We start from the raw sequence: 23378 nt of genomic DNA on the forward strand, positions 1-23378 counted from the left end.
GTTTCTCTCCTGATTTACTTTACAGCATGGATATATAAAAAACAAAAACAGTTTGCAAAGATTTCCCTCAAGCCCTCTGAGTAGTTCTGTGGGAAAACTAGGTATATTTATCTTACTTTGAATTATGGCCATTGTGGTTTTTAAAAGCTAATTATTAATTGCAAACAGAGACAAACCCATAACTTAGAATTCCAACAATTCAAACTTGCTGTAATGATATTAACATATATGGAACATATAAATTTACAGTTTCAAGCATGCTACACATTCTCTTTTCTACTTCTCCAGAGCCTAGGGAATTAATTTGTAAAATTTGTAACATCAATAGAGAGACAGCAGGGTACTTGAAATTGGAACGGGATTATGCATTTCTCTCCCTGCCACCTAATTCATCATTATTTCCACAAAGACAAAACAAAACCAAAAACTCCAGACGTATTTTTGTATACAGTGTAAAAACAAATGTGAAATGTTGACATTCTTGGATTCATAAATAAATAAAGCAGATTAGAATTTGTCAATTATTTAAGTAGATTTGTATCAAACATTACATTAAAACTGCATAATATTAGACATCAACACAGACTTACAATTAAGGTTTGTATTATTAAGATAATTTTCCTGTTGGACTTCATATTAAAGCTTTATTTATACAAAGATAAATGTAACTGCATGATTAATAAATATTTGTTGTGGTCAAACATGCTGAAATGCTCAATGCAACTTATATACATATACAGATTGACATTACCAATGGTCCCTTCAGTATGATGTTACTATTCACACCATAATTCCTCTTGGGCCCTACCTAATATTTTGCATGGAACCCAACACCAAACAACAGAAGAACTGGATGTTTATTCAAAAGGCTTGTAGAACTTTAGTGATGCAGAGCTATTTTAAACTATTCAAACCTTGTCACTGAATTCAAACATATTACACAAGGTATTTTAACTACTGCCATAACATTGTCATTGTGCTCTGAAAATGTAAAGGTTTCCTTTTAAACTTTTACAATAAAAAAACCTCATATTACTAACTATAAAATAATGCACCAAATAAGTGCAATCCTCAAAACAGGTCATGTTTTTCCACTTTTCATTTTAAGTATGGACCAAACTGTAGAACAATAAAATATACAATAACTGAAATGATTAACATGTCAATTCCATCATAATTGTCAATGTCTCTTAAAGAAATTTAAATATCCTTCATTCAAGATTAAGATGCTGTACTGTTAGTATTTTACTTTGATCAGTCTTCAGTGTACTCTGTATTTGTAGCTATTGGATGTTAGAATTTAAGAACTTCAAGTTTGTCTTACACCGATGTATTATTATTTCTTCATATCTGTTCACAATAAAGCCAATGAAAAGATTATGTGGAGAAAAATAAAGCAACAAAATCGGTTTTCTTCACTGGTTACAGTGCTGTTACACTTGAAGTAAACACAAACTCTAGAAAAAAATATGATATTACACTTCATATTGGATGCCATTTCAACTAGTATCTCCGCCGAGAAAACAAAAATCTAGTCCTCTCGTCTGAAAAATGCCGTTAACAACAGCCGCCAACTGTCAATGGGCAAAACGTTCAGCACCATTTATCGGACAGTTCCCTTAGCTTTATTACGCTACATCCTATTACTGTAATCCGGAACGATGCTTGCTTTTAAAGCAACAGCCAAAGCAGACTTTTTTAAAGAACAGAATCCCTACAGCATGGAAACAGCATCGGCCCAACAAGTCCAAATCGACCCTCCGAAGAGTAACCCTCCCCAGACCCATTCCCCTACTATACATTTACCCCTGACTAATGAGCCTAACCTATACATTCCTGAACACTATGGGCCATGTGAACAACTTCAGAGCCCCCACTGATTTTAAATCTTTCCAAAAAATTAGGGACCAACGAGGAATGCGCATTTGTTTATATAACTGCCAGAAGCGGGTTTAATCTGTTATCCCCAGAACAGGGCCGCAAGGGCTGGAGAGCTACCAGCAGACTGACTGCCCGCATCCTTCTCCCATGTTAGCCGTAACTGCCGAAAACAGAAGATGACTTGGAGGTGCCGGTGTTGGACTGGGGTGGACAAAGTTAAAAATCAGACAACACCAGGTTATAGTCCAACAGGTTTATTTGGAAGCACTAGGTTTCGAAGCGCCACAACCACCTGATGAAGGAGTGGCGGTGGGAAAACAGAATAGTGTGGGAATGCCAGAATCAGGTCCCGCCCGCCACCTTTAGAAGACTTCCAACTCAGCAAATTCCAGGCTTTGATACTCTTATTCAAGTCTGTGGTACAAGTGCGTTGGACTTCTCATTATCGCACTACTATCGATGTGAAGGAAACTTATGCTCATTGTCAGATATTCAGTGAGCCGTGCCTTCCTGCAACCACGTGCTATATTTCCCGTTAGCAGAATCAGCGCTTCCCATGAAAAACCTACACCTGCCCGATTATGCAAAAACTTCACTATATTTAATGGATCTTGTGTAACACTTGTGTTCCGTACATTTTGGTTTTCTTCAAACCTGCACCAGTTTATCGGATACACGCCGCACTTGATTTCTGAAAATATGATAAAAAGGTAAGCATTTTAAAAACTAATTCAAGTACAAGGTGGTAGACTGTCAGGTCCGAATCTCTCAGAGCCACACTATGACTTTTTTACCCATCTACTCCACAGGTCTAGATGTTCCCTTAGCCTTTGAACAGCCTACAATGTATGTGAGTACACCTCCTGTTAAGTCTTATTTCTATAAAACTGCAGATGCTGGAGATCTGAAATAAAAATAGAAAAGCTCAGCCGGCCTTGCAATGTTTGTGAAGAGAAACTTGCATGTCCTTGGATTTGGTGGTGGAGGTAGCCCAGGACTTGCATGTCCTTGGTGGATTGGGAGGGCTATTTAATTAGCATAATTAGTCACCCTTTGTTAACAAAGAGACTGAAACCTGATGGTCTTCTAATGCAGTGGCAATGTCCCTTACTCTGGGCCAAAATGTCTGGGTTAAAGCCTCACTTCAGAATGTGCTGGTCACTAAACTGTGCCACAATGTGTCAAAACAGGTTGATTTGTAAAAGAAAACCAGAGAGCTGATAAAATAGCACAACATTCTCTCATTTATTTACAAATAAATGATTAGATTACTTACAGTGTGGAAACAGGCCCTTTGGCCCAACAAGTCCACACCGCCCCGCCAAAGTGCAAACCACCCATTCCCCTACATTTACCCCTTACCTAACATATGGGCAATTTTAGCATGGCCAATTCACCTGACCTGCACATCTTTGGACTGTGGGAGGAAACCGGAGCACCCAGAAGAAACCCACACAGACACGAGGAGGACGTGCAAACTCCACACAGTTAGTCGCCTGAGGCGGGAATTGAACCCGGGTCTCTGGTGCTGTGAGGCAGCAGTGCTAACCGCTTTGCCACCATGCCGCCACTAGCATCAAGCAGCATTGCAATAAAGAAATTCTTTATCAGTCCATAATCATTTCATAGAAGTGACAAATGTCACCACACCTACATGCCCCACCCCCACTCACTTTACCCAGTCAACTAAAAATTTCAGGGACATAATGTTTCGCTGCATAATTAACCTGCACAACATACCTCAAACTTTAACTTGAAGTAATTACTGGAGCACGTACATCCACAGCTTCAATTTTTTAAAAAGCATGAAATGAAAATCAAACAATGGAGTTGCAGATTTCCAACAAAATAGCAAAAACTTGATTTTTAAACATCTCTGCTGGGAGAAGCTCATTATGAAGAATTCAGTTCTTTATCTGCGTTGAAGGAAGAGAGTGGGAATATCAAATTGTTGCGCTTGGAAAACACACAACAGCTAAGCAGGGATGGAAGTCGTGGTAATTACAGCAATCTCTAGCACAGCCAAAACTTTATTTTTAAATTGCATGTTTTTAACTCATCCTCATTACACCAACAATTCAGCTAATTAGTATCAGTTGTCAAGAAGTTAAATAACCAATTCACTTCTTTTCATTCTGGATTTGTATGGACACAGGATGTAATAGAATGACAAGGGGTGAGGTCCTCATCTGACTTCTTACTAACAGAAAACAATATCAATCTCAGCTGCCTTGACAAGAGGGGAAACATCCAAGACCTATACATCCCTGCATTCCCCAGTGATTACTTTAGAGCAATACTGACCTCGAACAGATCAAAAGGTGGCCAAATAAAGGTGGTTGGATCTTAACTGATGTACATTTGCCTGGTTAGAAACATAATGTGTTAATTCTGAGCTGGAAGCCAAAATACATATAACATTTATTCTTCCTCATCTAACTTTTCCACTCTTAAAAGATTTTCTTTAATGTCTAGTCTAAGGCAATTCTATGACATTATGACATCTCTGCCTCTAATACAAATAAATAGTGCACCTGTAACATTCAAATAAAAGCAAAATACGATAGAAGCTAGAAATCCAAAATAAAAATAGAAAGTAATGCAGAATGTCAGGAGGTCTGGCAACAATTGTGAAGACAGAAATGGAGATGTTCAGATTCAAAATATTAACTGTTTCTCAGAGCCTGACCTTCTGAATTTTGCCAGCAATTTCTGTTTTTATTTCAGTTTTCCAGCACCCACATTTTATTTTCAAGCTTCTCTAGCAGTTTGTCAGCAAATAAACAATGTTACTAGTGATATAGAAGTAGTCTTCTAGCATCAGGGAAATGTCACAAACAGAACCAGTTGAAAATACAACTTTGTACCAATTTATTGTATTTTAAAGATAAAATATAATGTTGTTGACTGGATATGGAATATGTTTATTGTGATTATAGCCAGTATAGAAACAAACATGAGAAATATATTCACAGGATTAATGATTTTTCTATGCCTGAATAAGACTAATTTCCTATTCATTATGCAATTCACAAATTTATTTTTAAAAGCTGGTATTTTGGTGATTGATTATTTTCTATGTGAAAACTGAAAATGAATACCTTTGGTAAGGGGAAAAGTGTGCCTAATCCAGTACAATTTACTGTTGTACAATACACTTGATTGACCTTATTTTGTTGCCATCACCATCGCCAATAAGAAAGCCAAAGAAAATCAAGATTTTATGCTAACATTATACAGCCCAAAAATCTTTCCATGACAACATAAATGTTCTGATTAGCTGAATAAACATGACAATTTCATATGCCCACTATTGATCTTTACTGAAATCCTAAGTGACAAAACTGACAAAAACAATTTAGTAGAATTGAAACATTTGTCCTCCAGTAAATTGCTATAAGGGGGGAGAAGCTCAAAAAGACTAAGTGTAAACTGTGTATTGCGATGACATCATAATCTACTTAAGATGGCATTGCAGCCGTGCTTAGCATTCACTTTACTTTCTGGCAGCCTCCTACAAAGCAAACATAAAAATGTTATGAATTGTAGGATGTAGCCTACAAGATGTTTTTATGAATTGAATTGATCTATAATTTTAATACCAACAATGTGCTCAAATCAATACTGATACCATTAAGTGAGGGGATGAGTGGTAAATCATTTTTCCCCATCATACCTACTTTGAAAATCAGCATCTGGCTAGGGGAATTTCATGCTCTGGTTGGCAGACAAATCCTGGCCAAGGTACTGAACTGTGACAATATGGCAAAACAAAACAGTTGGCTGATATTTATCCCCCTCATATCAGCAAATGCATACCAGATCATTTTATTGTAGAACATTCCTTTGAGAATACATGGGTTGACAATTGCACTGTGTTGTTTCTGGTATTTCAATAACTGCACGTGCTCCAGTTTCTGCCATCTACCACAAAAAACAATGAACAATCCAGACATTCCAACAAATGACTGGCTAAATTGAGAGCTGAAACAAATGTGCTTGATTAAATAGCTTTAAAGTATTTTATCACTTAAGGAATGATAAAATTAACTAAGAAAGCCCAATTTTACAATTATTAGATTATTCTAACAAGTAAAGGTACAACCTGTGGTCATCTAAACAAATGTTGTTGCCTAAATGAATTTTAATAAGTCAGAACACATAAGATAGTTAAGATTGGCACCATGGATTTTATCTCATATTGAACGTGAGTGAATGTTTTGCAACAAAATGAACTGGTATGCTTCCTCCATTGGATAATATGGAAATAGTTTTGCTGAGAATTCTTTACCCTCAGGCAAAGGTTAGTTGTTCAAGTGGAAGATTTGGAGATCAACCCATTTCGCTATAATAATATCCAACCAATAACAGCATTATTAGAGACCTTCCAGTCAGCTGTCAATTACTTTTTAAAGTAGAAAACGGCAGAACATGCTACAATTTTGCTTCATCCTCATCATAAATAATTTTGCAACAGTCATTGTTAGGATTGCTGATGACTGACATAAACAAAATTACTTTGAGATTACATATGTGAACAGTGCACCTTGAGTAAAACTCTTTATTGCATCCTTTAATCATATACATCTTTATATGGTAAAACTTGCACAAATCTATCAACATTTTCCCTATTCAACAATATGAAAACTAATCCACAACTATACAACATATCTTTGGTCATTCATACTTCAGATTAACAACTGCATATTGATCAGAAAATAAAGGCTGCTGCTCTATACTTGTGTCTAATTTCCTTGCTATATCCTTTGCTGGGAAGGTAAATTGGGTAAGGTATATAGTGGCTGCCAATTTCCTGCCCAACTTGAATGTTTTATTGTAAAAACTCAACAGGTCCAGCAGCATCTGTGAAGAGAAATCAGGGTTAACATTTCAGGTCCCGTGACCTTTCCTCAGAACCGCACCCAAAACATTAACTCTGATGTTTCTTCACAGATGGTGCCAGACCTCCCGAGCTTTTTCAGCAATTTCTGTGTTTGTTTCTGATTTTCAGTTACGGAGTTCTTTCGTTTTTTTTATTGCATGTTTTACCCACTATTTTGATGTAAGAATTTTGTCACTTTGTATAACTGGGCCTGAACTCACAATCTAATGCTGGCACAATCTAAAGTGCTGACTATGAGGACTACTTGACACTCAACTTAAACTGCCATGGTGGTGGGCTTTTGCCCGAAACGTCGATTTTCCTGCTCCTCGGATGCTGCCTGAACTGCTGTGCTTTTCCAGCACCACTCTAATCTAAACTCTGGTTTCCAGCATCTGCAGTCCTTGTTTTTATCATGGTGGAGGGACGACGAGTTTAAACACTATTAGTATTTTTGGCACAGGCTGCAGAAGAGCAATGCAGCTTTGCAATTTGCTGTGAAAAACTGTATTAATATTAACAAGCATGTCTTTTGTTAGCTTATCAAAGTTGAATTATTGGTAAATTGTGCAAGCGGTATTCTGACAAAAAGCTCTTTTAGAAATTTAAATTATAGCTTATCATATGCTGGATAAACAATATGTCCCACGTAGGATATAAAACAGACATTTTTATTGTATGTCTAGCCTTTATTTTTTGTTTCGGTGTTGTCACCACAATCATGTTATTATCTGAAGTTTCTCCTAGCATTGCAAACTATTTCAAAGGAAGGTAAACTCAAAAGGGTGATTCATAATTCTACCCTCATAACAATACTCCAATTCAAAGGTCCTAATATTCATCATTAACCTAAAGAAATTGCCTTAGATTAAGAATGTGCAACAAATAATGCTCTAAGTAGTGATTTTATCCTTCATAAGATAATCACAGATGAGGATCTGAACATCACAGAGATGCAACTCATTCAACCATGCGAAAGCAAGAATTTAAAAAAAGGTAGTGCAAATGACGAGTCCAAGCGGTTAAAAAGCCTTTGCTGTAGAAAAAACAAAATTCTCCAACTGCAAAAAAACTAGTCACATATATGCAAAAGCTGTTCAAGTTAGTTACGCAAACATACATAGGTAAAAATATTGGTCATATTAATACATCCACACAGATGCCAATTATGAATAAGCCTTTCCAGAATGCAGCATTGTATTCCTATGCTCAGCGCTTTAGAAACTGTGAACTTTCCCAGTCAGATTTAGATTTCACTCCGAAATCAGTAGTGTCAGGCGGGAGGTCTTCGTGGGGAAAGAAGCATTGTTCACATCCCCTCTTACATCCGTGACATCCTCAGCGCCGTGCACAGTCACACTGCTGCTCCTTCAATCCATCAGCCTTGCTTCCCTGTCTGCGCACACACCGCCTCCCCCCACCCCCACCCTCTCTCTCCCACTACCCCACTCCCCACCCTCCCTCTCCCCCCACCCCCACCCCCCCTCTCCCACTACCCCACTCCCCACCCTCCCTCTCCCCCCACCCCCACCCCTCCCTCTCCCCCCACCCCCACCCCTCCCTCTCCCCCCACCCCCACCCCCCCCTCTCCCCCCACCCCACCCCCCTCTCCCCCCACCCCTCCCTCTCCCCCCACCCCCCTCTCCCCCCACCCCCACCCCCCTCTCCCCCCACCCCCACCCCCCCTCTCCCACTACCCCAACCCCCACCCTCCCTCTCCCCCCACCCCCACCCCCCCTCTCCCACTACCCCACCCCCCACCCTCCCTCTCCCACCACCCCACCCCCCACCCTCCCTCTCCCACCACCCCACCCCCACCCTCTCTCTCCCACTACCCCACCCCCCACCCTCCCTCTCCCACCACCCCACCCCCCACCCCCCTTCTCCCACCACCCCACCCTCCCTCTCCCACCACCATCACTGACAGATGATGAACTGGAGCCGGCTCCACCCAGATCCAGCGGGATCCGGCCAACAAAGGGGGCCGCTGGCTGGTTGTTTATGCACCGACCCGCCCCAGCCCGGTCCCCAGTCCCTGGGGGTGGGGGAGGGGGGTGAAGACAATGCCTCCCCCCCCCCCCCCCCCCCTCCCCTTACCTTGGTGCCGTGGTAGTAGTCATCCACCGAGGTGGCGTTCATGAAGGTCTCCTGGAAGTGGGTGCTGGTGTCGATGCCGCCCGGCATGACCAGCTTGCCGGTGGCGTCGATGACTTTGGCCCCGCCGGGGATCATGAGCTCCCGGCCGACGAGCTGGACGACGCCGTTCTCGATGTAGACGTCCGCCTCCTGGGTGCAGTCGTCGTTGACCACGCGGCCCCCCTTGATGAGGGTCCGCAGGGCGCTGGCGCTCGCGTGCATTGTTCTCCCACAAAGCTCTCCGTCCGTCCCTTTTTCCACAAACTACCCCCTTACAGCCGGTGATTGCGGCAGCGGCGGGGAACACACCGTACCGTGTGAGCGAGCCCTCCCCCACACACACACACACCGGGAGCCTCTCCGTCCTCCCGCCGCCGGTGACCGTTGGCAAGTGCCAGCCCCTGGATCGCGCGATTGTCAGCCCTCCGCCAATCACAGGCAGGTGGGGGAGCCGGGCGGACAGCGCCGCGCGGTGGAGCTTGGGAGTTGTAGTCCCCGCCTCCCCGGCAATGCCCTCTGGCGGGTGGAGGGTGGGCCAGCCAATGGACTCCAACTCCCAGCGCTCGTCGAGCCCCTTTGGCGTGGTCCTGGAATCTGGTCCGGTATCAGTTCCAGCAGCGCCCAGCATTGTTACAAATCCCAATCCACTCCTCTACGATAGCATTTATTTGGCATTATGGTACAAATCAGCCACGAAATAATGCAACACTAACAGGAAAAGTTTTATTTGCCCCTCAATATATTTAATGCAACTTTAAAGTCAAATATATGCTCCAATGAAATGTATCGCCATCCCTCCACAGTGTACACTAACCGATGATTTTCAGATGTTGACTTCAGCTACTGCTTAGAAGGCAGACATTTTAAAAAGTAATTCCTCCTCACGGGTTATCGCGAACGAAGTGGTGCTTTTTCCTCTTTTTGATGTCACTGAAGTGGACTGTCATTTCGAAAAAGTATCGATTAAAAAACTGGAATAACGCCTCAAACGAACCCATTCCTTAATGTCTCGGACATACCGAAATGTGTCACCAATCCTTTCACCTCTGACTGCATAACCTCATTTCACATGATTCCTCTCCCAGTTTCTATCCTCACTTCGGCGCTACTGTCTCATCTGATCCATCCAGCCACTTACAGTTGGTTGCTTTAATATCATTCACACAAATCAAGCAACAATGCCCCTTTTTGATGGGTATGTCTCATAAAATCACAAACCATACTAAAGAGAAATGCAACAAATTACGTTTCCACCCATGTGTACTCCAGTCCCTCGTGTGTCAGCCTAACATGGTTTCTTGGGTTAAATACCACTGCCAGTCTGAGTTTATATAATACATACCACAAAGATCAGGTTGTTGTTGAGACAAGTGACTTGAAGTTTATTAACAACACTATGTATTTAGATAGCTGCAATATCACATAGTATAGCCTCTGTGTTAGTAAGGCTATTGTACATTATGTATCCACAACTGACTGCCTGAACACAATGCACTTTAATCCATTGTACCAAATATAATTGAAGGTTAAATGTATATCTTTGTACTGGAATGACACATTGTGTATCACATCTTAAAGGTACATTGCCTGTCTGCCTATGTAGTAATATGCGTACCTCTTTTGCTCTTTAAACAGTGGGAACCCCTTTCCAAGAGCATGTACAATTCTGTTCATTGAGACATGGGGCTGAATTTTATTAGAAATTGGCTAAGTGTCAATATTGGTGAGTTTCGTGGAGTGTTACACCCTGTGCACCTTAGAACTTTGAAACACAGCCTTTCAGGTTATTAAACTTTGTAGGAATGAAGGAAAAACCTACTGTTCAGACTGCAAAACTGACCTTGTCATGGAGAAACAAAATGAAGCAGTATGATCTGGCTCAAGGTGCGCCAGGAAAAGCCTTGCTATCCATGTGGGTTGAGGATTGAGGATTCCACACCAGCAGAACTGAGAAACAATGCTGGAGATTAGAGGTGAGAGTGTGGTGCTGGAAAAGCACAGCAGGTCTGGCAACATCCGAGGAGCACAAGAATTAATGTTTCAGGCAAAAGCCCTTCATCAGAGATGGGGGCAAAAGTGCTTCTCCCATGGTTCCTTGGAAGCAGCCAGTTGCATAAAAGCTTTGGGCTTCCTGTGCATTGGAGGATATCTCTGGTCATAACCTCTTCAAGGCATCTGATAGAGATTTCTACTGTCACTTCTGCTCCTTCTTAATTTTTCTCCACCTTGTTGCATCGCAGCAACGGTGATGGTAGCAGTCACTATGACTGAACCCATTGGTCACGTTGCTAATAAACCTGGGAGAAAATAAAAGAAAGGGCAGGTGCTTACTAATGTGAGTAGTCAGCATTTTGTATGACTCACAAATGACGCAGTGGAACATGGAGGACCGCAACATGGAGGATCATGGAATTCCTATGCATAGAACATTGACATAGGACCTGATTCCAATGAACACAACACAAGTCATGTCAAAAAGAGACAGTAGGAGATTGTAAATGCCATGTGAATACTGAGACCTTCTCCTCCCAGCCATAGAGAGGCATAATTACATATAAGAGCATCTTGGCAAAAACTTACATCTCACGATAAGAAGGAATCAATTGAAACACTATTTGAAAAGATTGCTCCCTACTTTGGGCTCTACTTCATCCACAAGGTTGGGGATGTTGGTCAAAATGTGTGAGGATCATAGAGATTTAACATTCATTTATCTTTGCTGTTAGGTTGTGCAACATCACTGGCTAATCTAGTTAAATCATTTGACTTATCAATCAATGTAACTAATGATAGTGATGTGAGGCAATTCCCGATCTTTAAGATCTTCTTTCCAGTTTACTTACCCAAACTCATACAGCAGTGGATTGAGAGAAGATGAGAGACCTATTGGCTATTACCAAAATACCAAAACAGCAGGAATTCTACAGCAGTATAGGACATGCAAGAGAAAACTGAAACGGGAGATTAGGTGTGCTAAAAGAGGATATGAAAGGATACTGGTAGGTAAAATAAACAAAAGTCATAAGTTGTTTTACATTAAGGGTAAAAGGATAACAAGGATCCATTAAGGACCTAAGTGGTATTTTGTACATGTTGCTTGAGGATTTAGATAGGATTGTAAATTAATACTTTGGATTGGTGCTCACTAGTGAGATAGACGATATGAGTATCTAAATCAGGGAGAAGGTCTGGGATACAATTAAAGAAAATAACATAGACAGAGAGGAGGAGGTTCTGAGTGGTCTGGCAGACTTAAAAGTAAATAAAACATCCAGGCCCAGATGAAATATACTCCAGGTTATTGAGTGAAGCAAGGTAGGGAATAGCAGGGGCACAGGCAAAAACATTTCAATTCCTCTCTGGCCACAGGAGAGGTTCCAGTTTACTTGATGACAGCCAATGTGGTTCTGTTAATCAAGAAGGGAGAAGGAGATAAACCAGGAAATTACAGATCAATCAGTCTAACCTCAATGGTGGGGAAAGTATTGGAAACAATTCTGAGGGACATTGGAGAGACAGGGATCAATTAGGAACAGTCCGAATGGTTTTGTTAAGGTAAGGTCATATCTGACCAACTTGATTAAATTTTTCAAAGATGTGACCAGCTGTGTAGATGAGAGTAACACTCTTGAAGTAGTCTACTTGGATTTCAGCAAGATATGCCAAGGCAAGGTATGGCAAGGCATACAGAGCTATGGGCCAAGTGCTGAAAAAAGGGATTAGAATAGTTAGGTGGTCATTTTCCCCGGCATGGACACAATGGCCTGAAGGACCTTTTCCTTTTCTGTAGATCTCTATGAATCTCTGGCTGATACAGTTATAGTGCCAGTTAGGAGAGAAAACCTTGAATTGAACAAATCCTTTTGATTTGAGATGTAAATTTTATCAGAATCCAAATAATATTGTTTGTGTTTATGAAACTAAATTCCATAAATTGTACATTAGAGTCAGATTAAACCTTTCTATTAATATAATCATGGGAATCAAACTTTTTAAAGAAATCTTAGTGATGGCAACTAAATTTTCTTTGTGATCTCCAGTAATGACATGCATGATAGTTTATGATCTCTGGACACTTAATAATGTTTTAATAGAACATCAGGTGAAATCCTGAAACATGGCAAGAATCGGAATTATGGGGGATTCAAGATGGCGGTGACCCAGGAGTATCGCGTTGCTGGGCTCTGTGCCACAACATCAGCAGGACAGAGCTAGATCTCATCCCACCTATGTTACTGTGAACAAAAAAACCCAGTAAAAGCACTGCAGAACCTGAACATTTCACTTACCTTTGCTTTTGCTGCGGGAGAATGCCGACAAAATGAGGGAGTTCACCCAAGCTTGGGATGGGGGGGGAGGGGGGGGCAGCTCAATCCACCGGGGCAGCGGGCTTTCTTATTCACTGGGCTTTGGTTAATGAGCTCACCAAGTCTCGCGAGGCCCTGGGGAAGCAGATTGAAGAAACAATTGGGGAAAAACTGGCCCCGGTCTCTGCTGTGCTGCAAAAGCAGGAACAGTAGCTGGAAGACCTGGGGAAAAGGACTGATGAACTCGAACACTGGGTCACGGGGGTGGAAGCAGAGACTGATTCATCCAAGATTTGGATTGAAGCCCTGGAAATACAGGTCCGTGCTTTGCTGGATCTGGTGGATGACCTTCAGAACAGGGGCAGGAGGAAGCATCGTCATGTTGTAGGCATGCCAGAGGGGATGGAAGGTGAGCAGCTGGTGGAATTCTTTGAGAAGTGGTTCCCGGAATTCCTTACTTTGGAGGCTGAAAAGGGAAGGATAAAGATTGAGAGAGCCCACCTGGTTGCGACAGGGAGACCAGTGCCCCCACCCTGTCCTGGTATGGATCCATCATTATAAAGACAAACAGAGAGACATGGAAGCTTCCGGAGGCAAGGGGAGGGATCTAAAGGAATTGATGTGCAAGGGCTCCAGGGTCATGTTTCTCAAAGACTTTTCAGGTGATCTAGAAGAGGAAGTCCTACAATGGCATTGAGAGAGCTTGGGATCCAGTACTCTTTAAGATATCCAGCTGTGCTTCGGATTAATCATAACAGATCTGTACATTTATTTGACTCGCCAGGAACTTTGTGGACACATTGACTTAAGACAGATGATTGAATCGGCACAGATAACAGAGTTGTTCGGGTTTGTCCTTCTTCAGAGAACACTTGGTGGAGTCTCCTTTTGTTGGTAATAAGTTGCATTAAATTATGCTCGGGATGGATAGAGTATTTACCTTTAATTTCTAAGTTAGGTTATACTAAGGGAGGGGTGACATATTTACTTTTTACTTACTCATGTATACTACTAATTTTGTTTTTTCTTACTTTTTTGCTACTTTATGATGGGTTGCCTATGTTTAGGGCATGACCCTGGCTGGGAGGAGCTAAGTAGGGTTAGTAGGGTTTTGAGATGAATAGGTGCCCCCTTTGAATGGGGGGCGGGGGTGGTAAATTCCTCCAATCAGTGTCTTTGGCACTTGTTTGCTTTTCTGTTTTTGCTGTACATAGGTTTTGTGAGGTTTGTAGGTTTGTTGGTTGTAGCTGTTTCAGTTTATGTAGTTTTTGGACTTTCTTCCACTAAAGCTTGGTGATTCACAGTTTGAGTTCTTCCTCACTGGAGACTGATGGTGCTATAGAAGGTTATGGCTAAAAATGTGTTCAAATGGTGTACCTGCAACATTAAGGGGAGTCACTCGCTGGTCAAGAGGAAGAAGGTACTCGCCAGTCTTAAAAGGAAGAGGGTGGATGTTGCCAAGAAATGCACCTAGACAATGCAGAACATTTGAAACTGCAACAGAATGGGTATGACTGGGTTTATTTCTCATATTTCAATACTAGGAATTGGTGGGCGGCCATACATGTTAGGAAGAATCTTCCATTTAAGTTGTTAGAGCGTATTAAAGACATACATGGGAGATTTATACTCCTTAAAGCTTTGACAAATGGGGAAGAACACGGGATCTTAAATGTTTATTGTCCTCCCGGCCCACCCCCTCAAGATCTTGATAGACACATTTTCTAAACTGGTTAACCTTGCATCTCAGCATATTATCATTGGAGGGGGGGGTGCGTGGGGCGAGTTTAATTATCTAATAGACCCTATGGTGGACAGTTTGTCCAAAGGTCCCCCGATATCTTCATCATAATCTAAGCAATTAGGGGATTTGTGTGTTGAACTATGACTGGAGGATGTTTGGAGTCACCTTTACTCTACTGGCAGGGATTTTACGTTTTTCTTGAATTCGCCCAAATGCCAAACCAGGACTGATCTTTTGACTCCCGCAGCACATTTGGGCATGGTGGTGTCATGCACAATCGGCAATATAATTATTTCTGATCACGCTCCAGTGTATCTAATGGTCAAGGGTAAGGATAGTGTGGTAGATTCAAGGCACTGGTGACTGGATCTCTTCATTCTTAAGGATAGCAAGTTTACTGAATTCTTTTCTACTGAATTCAGGGCTTTTTTAGACATTAATTCAGGCTCAGCCAGTAATCCATCTGTTCTTTGAAAAACTGCTAAAGCCTATGCCCGGGTGTTGGTTATTTCCTATTCTGCCAGAAAGAAACGGCAGAAGGGTGAGCAACAATGCTTGCTTGGAACACATCTGAAGGCAGCTTGTGAGAAACAGAACTCACTCACAAATCAATCAGCCTGAGACAAAGCCTTGGAAACAAGAACAATTTATTACAGCCTTGCAAGAACTGGACGCTTCCGCAATCAAGCAGAAATGCGCGCGAAAACAGAGCATATTAGCTTTCTTATTCAATTTACAAGTTGCAGAATCACGCCTCCCTTTTCCCATCCTATCATAAGCCGATTACCTCACTTGTTAGTTATTTTCTTATCTGGCCATCCTGCTGTCCTTGTCTGCATTCTTTGTTCCTTGTTTGGTACAGCTTGTTCTTTTATCCAGTTTCTCTTATCAAACTATAAGCTTCATTGTGAAATGCCCTTGCTGCTTCTTTTTGTGGTCAGCTACAACCCTTTAAAGTTATTTCCTAGCTTAAAACTATTTTCTTTAAAAGATCCTCTATATACATTAAAGTCTTAGCTACATGCTACAAGAATTAACACCCCACCCCACCTGCAAAAACAACATTTCTAATCTTCCACAAGCTGAAAAGGTACACTTTGATAGACCTTTGTTGTATAAACTGCAGAGGATCACAGCGCTTCAGTCCACACTGAACTCCATACTCACACAGAGCTAAGAGGGAGCTTACGTTTGCAAAGCAAAGGTTGTTTGAGCACGGGATAAGCTTGGCAAGTATTTAACATATCTGGCCAGGAACAGGGCTGCTCCCCAACCCATTACCTCAATCAGGGAGGATATTGGCAATTTAACCTATGATTCTAAAAGGATTAATGCGGCATTTCAAAATTTTACTCCGAACTATACCAGTCTGAAAGTTATGAGGATGGGCGGGTTAGGATGGAGTCTTTTTATTTAAGAATTTGAACTTCCTGGGAGTGACCTCAGAACAAGAGTTTCTCCTCAATGCCCCACTCTCAGATGGAAAGGCGTTGGGTCCTGACAGACTTCCCAGTGAGTTCTAGAAGGAATTTATAAGTATATTGTCAGGACCGATTCTTAGTATGTTTAATGTTTCACATAGCCGTGGCCTCATCCCACCATCTTTAAGAGAGATGAACATCTGGAGGACGTGCTTCCTAAAGGGCCGTTTCACTCCTGAATGTTGATTTCAAAATCCTATCAAAGACTCTTGCACTAAGACTAGAAACCCTGCTGCCCTTCATCATGAAAGAGGATCAGACACATTTTATAGAGGTCGCAGATCGTCAAATAATGTCAGATTACTTAATATGATCCAAGAACGTCAACAATGATCGGTACAGGGATTAGTGATATCTCTAGACGCAGAGAAGGCATTTGACCAGGTTGAGTGGCCATATCGTTTTTCTCATTAATGAACATTCACCCATGTCTGCTGGATCTTATGTGAATGCTTCAAATGCTTTTTACTAAGCAAACATTTGGAAGACTGAATGGCTGGTTCAGTTCCTTTATCTCATATCGCAAGCGGCCCCTTACTAAACTGACTAATCTGTAGCTCCCTCACAGACTGGGAGGAGTGGACCTCGCAGATATCAACAACTATCAATTAAAGCTCATTGCTATCTGACGGGAAAGACTGGCCCGGTGGGGGGGGATCCTCACTCACTATGTTTGACATTGAAGCATCTCAGGCAAGATGCCCCCTTACTAGCTTGCTGTTCTTGGACAAAATGGGAACAGTTAAGGAATACTGCCATAGCCCATTAGTTATTTATATTGTTGAAGTGTGGAGGGCAATGCATCAGAGTAAGGGCAAATTGCCAAAATGTCATTTTTTACACCTATAGTTAGTATTCTGGGTTGTCAGCCAGGGATGATGGACTTGGGGTTTAAACTATGGGCAGCTAGGGGCGTGTCTTGCCTGGTGACTTATTCGAGGGGGATATATTGATGTCACTTGACCAGTTGGCTCAGAAATATGAGTTGCCCAGTAGGGACCTCTTCTGTTTTTTTTTCAAATTAGAAAATTCATACAAAAAGAGACCACATTTGTAATGGATTCTTATCGATCTGGCACAGAGAAGAGGGTGTTGAGTGCTGAGAACACACTTTCTGTCACCTATTGGGAGGGGGCCCCTCAGATGAGTCTGAATGGTTCTGTAAGGTATGGGAGAGGGAGCTGGATGTTGAGATCTCTTGTGAAGTATGGGAGGATGTCTGGGAAAATACAATTAGGATCTTGATTTGCAACAGAACCCATGGCATGCAACTGAAAATTCTGCACAGTGTCCACTTGGCTCCAGACCGCCTTTCAAACATTAAAGCGAGAGTTTCCCCAACGTGTCCTAAATGCAAAATGAGTAGGGGTACGCTCACACATTGTCTCTGGTCCTGGCACAGGCTGTGGGCACACTGGAGCACTGTGGTAGAGAGGGTCTTGGGGACAGAGGTGGAGATGGATCTGGTATCTCTACTCCTTGGCCTTGTTAATCCACTTCCATTAGATACACTCAAAAAAAGGCTTTTCAGTATCCTCACCTTTTCTGCAAGGAAGAGTATTCTGTTAGGGTGGGTGTCTGAACCCCCCCTGGGGTTGGCAGGCTGGTATTACCTAGTCATGGAGCACATCCCCTTGGACTTATAAACAGGGAGCACCACAAAACCGAGAATTTGACTAAGGCATGGCAGCCCCTTTTGGACTACCTGGGTACAGATTGGTCTGCCATATTAATAAGGGCCTTTATATAGCCATTGCAATTCTGTTTAATGAAGCTGGTGTCCAGGGAGGAGGAATTACGAACACATAAATATGTATAAATTTATGTTCTCTATGGTCAAGGGCTATTACTTTGTTTCGTTGAGCTGTGTTATTATTATTATTGTTGTTGCTGTCATGATTCATTAGTTAGTTGTTAGTTATTCGTTATTATTTATTTATATAGTTAGCCAGTTTCATTTAATCATGGCTGATGGGCATTTCAATTCCACTTACCTGCATTCTCCCCAAAGCCCTTAACTCCTTGCGAGACCAAGAATTTATCAATCTCTGCCTTGAAGACATTCAATGTCCCGGCCTCCACTGTGCTTCGTGGCAATGAATTCCACAGGCCCACCACTCTCTGGCTGAAGAAATGTCTCCTCATATCCAATCTAAATTGACACCCTCTAATTTCTATGGCTGTGCCTATGGGTCCTTGCCTAATGGAAACAGCTTCCCAACATCCACCCTTTCTAAGTCATGCATTATCTTGTAAGTTTCTATTAGATCTCCCCTCAACCTTCTAAACTCTAATGAATACATTTCCAAGATCCTCAGCCATTCATCGTATGTTAGGCCTACCATTCCTGGGATCATCCGTGTGAATCTCTGCTGGACAGGCTCTGTGTGGGGCCCAAAATTGGACACAGTATTCTAAATGGGGCCTAACTAGAACTTTATAAAGTCTCAGAAGCACATTGCTGCTTTTATATCCCACCCCTCTTGAGACAACATTACATTTACTTTCTTAATCACAGACTCAACCTGCAAGTCAACCTTTAGAGAATCCTGGACTAACACTCCCAGATCCCTTTGTACTTTGGCTTTATGAATTTTCTCACCGTTTAGAAAGTAGTCTGTGCCTGTATTCTTTTTTCCAAAGTGCAAGACCTCACATTTGCTCACGTTGAATTTCATCAGCCATTTCCTGGACCACTCTCCTAAACTGTCTAAATCTTTCTGCAGCCTCCCCACTTCCTCAGTACTACCTGCCTGCCCACCTAACTTTGTATCATCGGCGAACTTCGCCAGAATGCCTCCAGTCCCTTCATCCAGATCATTAATATATAAAGTGAACAGCTGAGGCCCCAACACTGAACCCTGCGGGACCCTATTTGTCACCAGCTGCCATTCTGAAAAAGAATGTTTGATCCTAACTGTCAGACAGCCAATCTTCAATCCATGCCAGTAGCTCACCTCAAATACCATGAGTCTACTGTGAGACACTTTGTCAAAGGCCTTTTGGAAATCTAGATAGATAACATCCACTGGGTTTCCCTGGTCTAACCTACTTGTTATCTCTTCAAAGAATTATAACAGGTTTGCAAGGCATGACCTCCCCTTACTAAATCCACACTGACTTGTTTTAATCTGACCTTGCACTTCCAAGAATTTAGAAGTTTTATCCTTAACGATGGATTCTAGAATTTTACCAACAACCGAGGTTAGGCTAATCAGCCTATAATTTTCCATTGTTTAGTCTTAATCCTTTCTTGAACAAGGGGGTTAAAACACCAATTTTCCTATCATCTGGGACTCTCCCTGACTCCAGTAGCTTATGAAAGATCACAAACAATGCCTCCGCTATTTCCTCAGCCACCTCCCTCAGAACCCTAGAATGTAGCCCATCGGGGCCAGGTGATTTATCAATTTTTAGACCTTTTAGCTTTTCTAGCACTTTCTCTTTTGTAATAGCTATCATACTCAACTCTGCCCCCGACTCATCTTAATTGTTGGAATATTACTCCTGTCTTCCACTGTGAAGATTGACACAAAGTACTTATTCAGTTCTTCAGCTATTTCCTTATCTCCCAAAACTAGCCTTCCAGTATCTATGTGGAGTCTACTTTTGCCTCTTGTTTATTTCTTATGTATTGAAAGAAATTTTTACTATCATTTCTAATATTACTGGCTAACTTACCTTCATATTTGATCCTCTCCTTCCTTATTTCTTTCTTTACTATCCTCTTTTTGTTTTTGTAGTCTTCACAATCTTCTGATTTCCCAGTGCTCTTGGCCACTTCATAGGCTCTCTCTTTTACTTTGATCTCCTGACTTCCTTTGTCAACCAAGGCTGCCTAATCCCTACCCTCCTCCCCTTGCTCCCCCTTCCCCCCCCCCCCCACCACCACCACCACACACACAGATAATTTTTCTTTTCTTTGGGATGAAACTCTGTATTGTGTCCTCAATTACACCCAGAAACTCCTGCCATTGTTGCTCTACTGTCTTCCCCACTAGGCTCTGCTTCCAGTCGATTTTCGTCAGTTCCTCTCTCATGCCTCTGTAATTACTTTTAGTTAACTGTAACACCATTACATCCGATTTTGCCTTCTCTCTTTCAAACTGCAGACCGAACTCTACCATATTATGATCGCTGTCTCCTAAGTGTTCCCTTACTTTAAGATCTTTATAAAGTTTGACTCATGACATAGTATTAAGTCCAGAATAGCCTGCTCCCTTGTGGGCTCCATCACAAGCTGTTCCAAAAAGCCATCCTGTAAGCATTCCATGAATTCCCTTTCTTTGGATCCACCAGCAACATTATTCACTCAGTCCACCTGCATATTGAAGTCCCCCATGATCACCGTGACCTTGCCTTTCTGACGTGCCCTATCTGTTTCCTGGTGCATCTTGCGTCCCTGGTCCTGACTACTGTGGGAGGTCTGTACATAACTCCCATTATGGTTTTTTTGCCTTTGTGGTTCCTCAACTCCACCCACACAGACTCCACATCATCTGACCCTATGTCATTCAGTGCCATAGATTTAATTTCATTCTTAACTAACAAGGCAACCCCACCCCCTCTGCCTACCTCCCTGTCTTTTCGATAAGTTGTAAATCCTTGGATGTTTAACTGCCAGTCCTGAACCCCCTGTAACCAAGTCTCTGTGATGCCTACCACATCATAATCATTCACTATGATTTGTGCCGTTAATTCATCTACATTGTTACGAATACTACGAGCATTCAGGTAAAGCACCTTAATGATAATTTTCTTGGCCTCATGATTTCCAACATCTCGAGTCATATGTCCTAAGTTATCCTTCCTTTTTGCTTCATTCCTAATCTGCCTTGAACTTCAACCCTGCACATGTGCTAACCTGCTGCTTATCTTTCTACTTGACTCCATACTCCCTGTTGCTTTCCCTTTCCCTTCCCCCCGACTCACAAATTTAAAGTCCTAGTGACCACCCTATTTATACTTTTTGCCAGGACACTGGTTCCAGATCGGTTCAGGTGGAGGTGGTATCCATTGGTACAGATCTCCCCCCTCCGGTTCCAAAACCCATGCTAATATCCCATGAAATAGAATCCCTCTTTCCCACACCAATCTCTTAGCCACATGTTTACTTCCCTAATTTTTTTATCCTGATACCAATTAGCACGTGCCTCGGGCAGTAATCCAGAGATTATGACCCTCAAGGACCTGTTCTTCAATTTCCTTCCTAGTGCTCGATAATCCCCAAACAGGTCCTCCTTCCTAACCTTGCCTATGGTGTTAGTGCCAACGTGGACCACAACAACTGGATCTTCTCCCTCCAGCTCCAACCTCCTTTCAAGCTGGTCGGAGATGTCCTGTACATCGGCACCGGGCAGGCAACACCCCATGCGGGACTCACGATCTGGCTCACAAATGATACTATCTGTCCCCCGAATTATAGAATCCCTGATAACAACTACTTGTCTTCTTGCTCCCCCCTCTTGATTGGCCTTCTGCACCATGGAGCTGTGGTCAGCTGGCTCATCCTGTCCCCAGCCCTTTCCCTCAGCCATACAGGGATCAAGAATCTCATACCTGTTGGACAAGGTCAAGGGCTGAGGCTCCTCCACTCCTGAACTCAGAATCCCCCTACCTGCCTCACTTACAGTCACACCCTGTTGCCCCTGAACACTTATTGAATTTGAATTACTTAATCTATTGGGTGTAACTGCCTCCTGAAACAAAGTGTCCCGGTAACTCTCCCCCTCCCAGATGTGCCGCAGTGTTTGAAGCTCAGATTCCAGATCATCAATTCTGATCCGGAATTCTTCCAGCAATCAACATCTGCTGTAGATGTGGTCACTGCCGTTCATAATGGGATCAGCCAGCTCCCACATCATACAGCTACAGCACATCACCTGCCCAGCCATCTCTACTTATTTAATTAATTTATACAAATTTATGAGTCAAATAATTTCTAGTTCTTCTCTATGGTCTTATTCACCTAACCAACTAACAGTAAACTTTTAATCAATCACATGATACACAGTATAATCACAGTATAATCAGACTCTTTCCCATTTGAAATTCTTTCATATTGCTGCTAGATAAAGATCTATTATCTATGATTCTTGTTCCACTGTAATTTGCGTGTTTTGCATTTCTTATGCACTGTATGCTATGTACGAGTGTGTAGTTCGTGCTGTCCATGCAGCACTCTCTGTCCTGGAGGAACACTGCCTTGTTTTGACTCTATATGATAGAAATGACAAATAAAAACTACTCTACTCCACATTGACTGAGGAGTGTGTGATTGACATGTTATGCCAAAATTGGTTAATATCTAACAGACCAGCTGCATATCAAGTGACAATATTTAAAGAAGATTTCCAATAAATCAATTTTAAAATGGCTAGGGTACTTTAGGACCTTTTTTTGTGACATACATAAGGTATTGAAATTATAGATTAGACTAGATTCCCAACAGTCCACACCAACCCTCTGAAGAGCAACCACCCAGACCCATTTCTCTCTGACTAATGCACCCAGCACTATGAACACTATGAACAATTTAGCATGGCCAATTCACCTGACCTACACATCTTTGGACTGTGGGAGGAAACCGGAGCACCCGGAGGAAACCCACACAGATACAGGAAGACTGTGCAAACTCCACACAGACAGTCGCCCAAGACTTTAATCGAATCTGGGACCCTGATGCTGTGAGGCAGCAATGCTAACCACTGAGCCACCGTGCCACCCAGGAAATAATGTTTCCGGAACTTTAAAATGTTGAAAAGTGAGGTCTTAAAGACAATAAAATATTTTGGAAATGACTGTGGTATGGGGTTTGAAATTATAACCTGGGAAATTTGTGAGCAAGTCTAAGGTTTGGCAGGCTATTTCCCACTGCTGAAACCAATACCAATTTCGTCTTACTTTTTTAACCCTGAAAGAAAACTGCTTAGGTCTGAAGTGAGTGC

General features: G+C 42.1%; 1 protein-coding gene across 1 annotated transcript in view; it reads right to left on the reverse strand.

The window, feature by feature from the left end:
* dpysl5b (dihydropyrimidinase like 5b) overlaps nt 1-9319 on the reverse strand; it is a 64375-nt gene extending 55056 nt beyond the window's left edge. The window contains exon 1 of the mRNA XM_072563005.1: nt 8861-9319. Coding sequence (XP_072419106.1) covers nt 8861-9121 — 261 coding nt within the window. The 5' untranslated portion in view covers nt 9122-9319. The remainder of the gene's footprint in view (nt 1-8860) is intronic.
* Nucleotides 9320-23378: the final 14059 nt, after the last annotated feature.

The sequence above is a fragment of the Chiloscyllium punctatum genome, chromosome 3, assembly GCF_047496795.1.
Source record: "Chiloscyllium punctatum isolate Juve2018m chromosome 3, sChiPun1.3, whole genome shotgun sequence".
Lineage (NCBI taxonomy): Eukaryota > Metazoa > Chordata > Chondrichthyes > Orectolobiformes > Hemiscylliidae > Chiloscyllium > Chiloscyllium punctatum.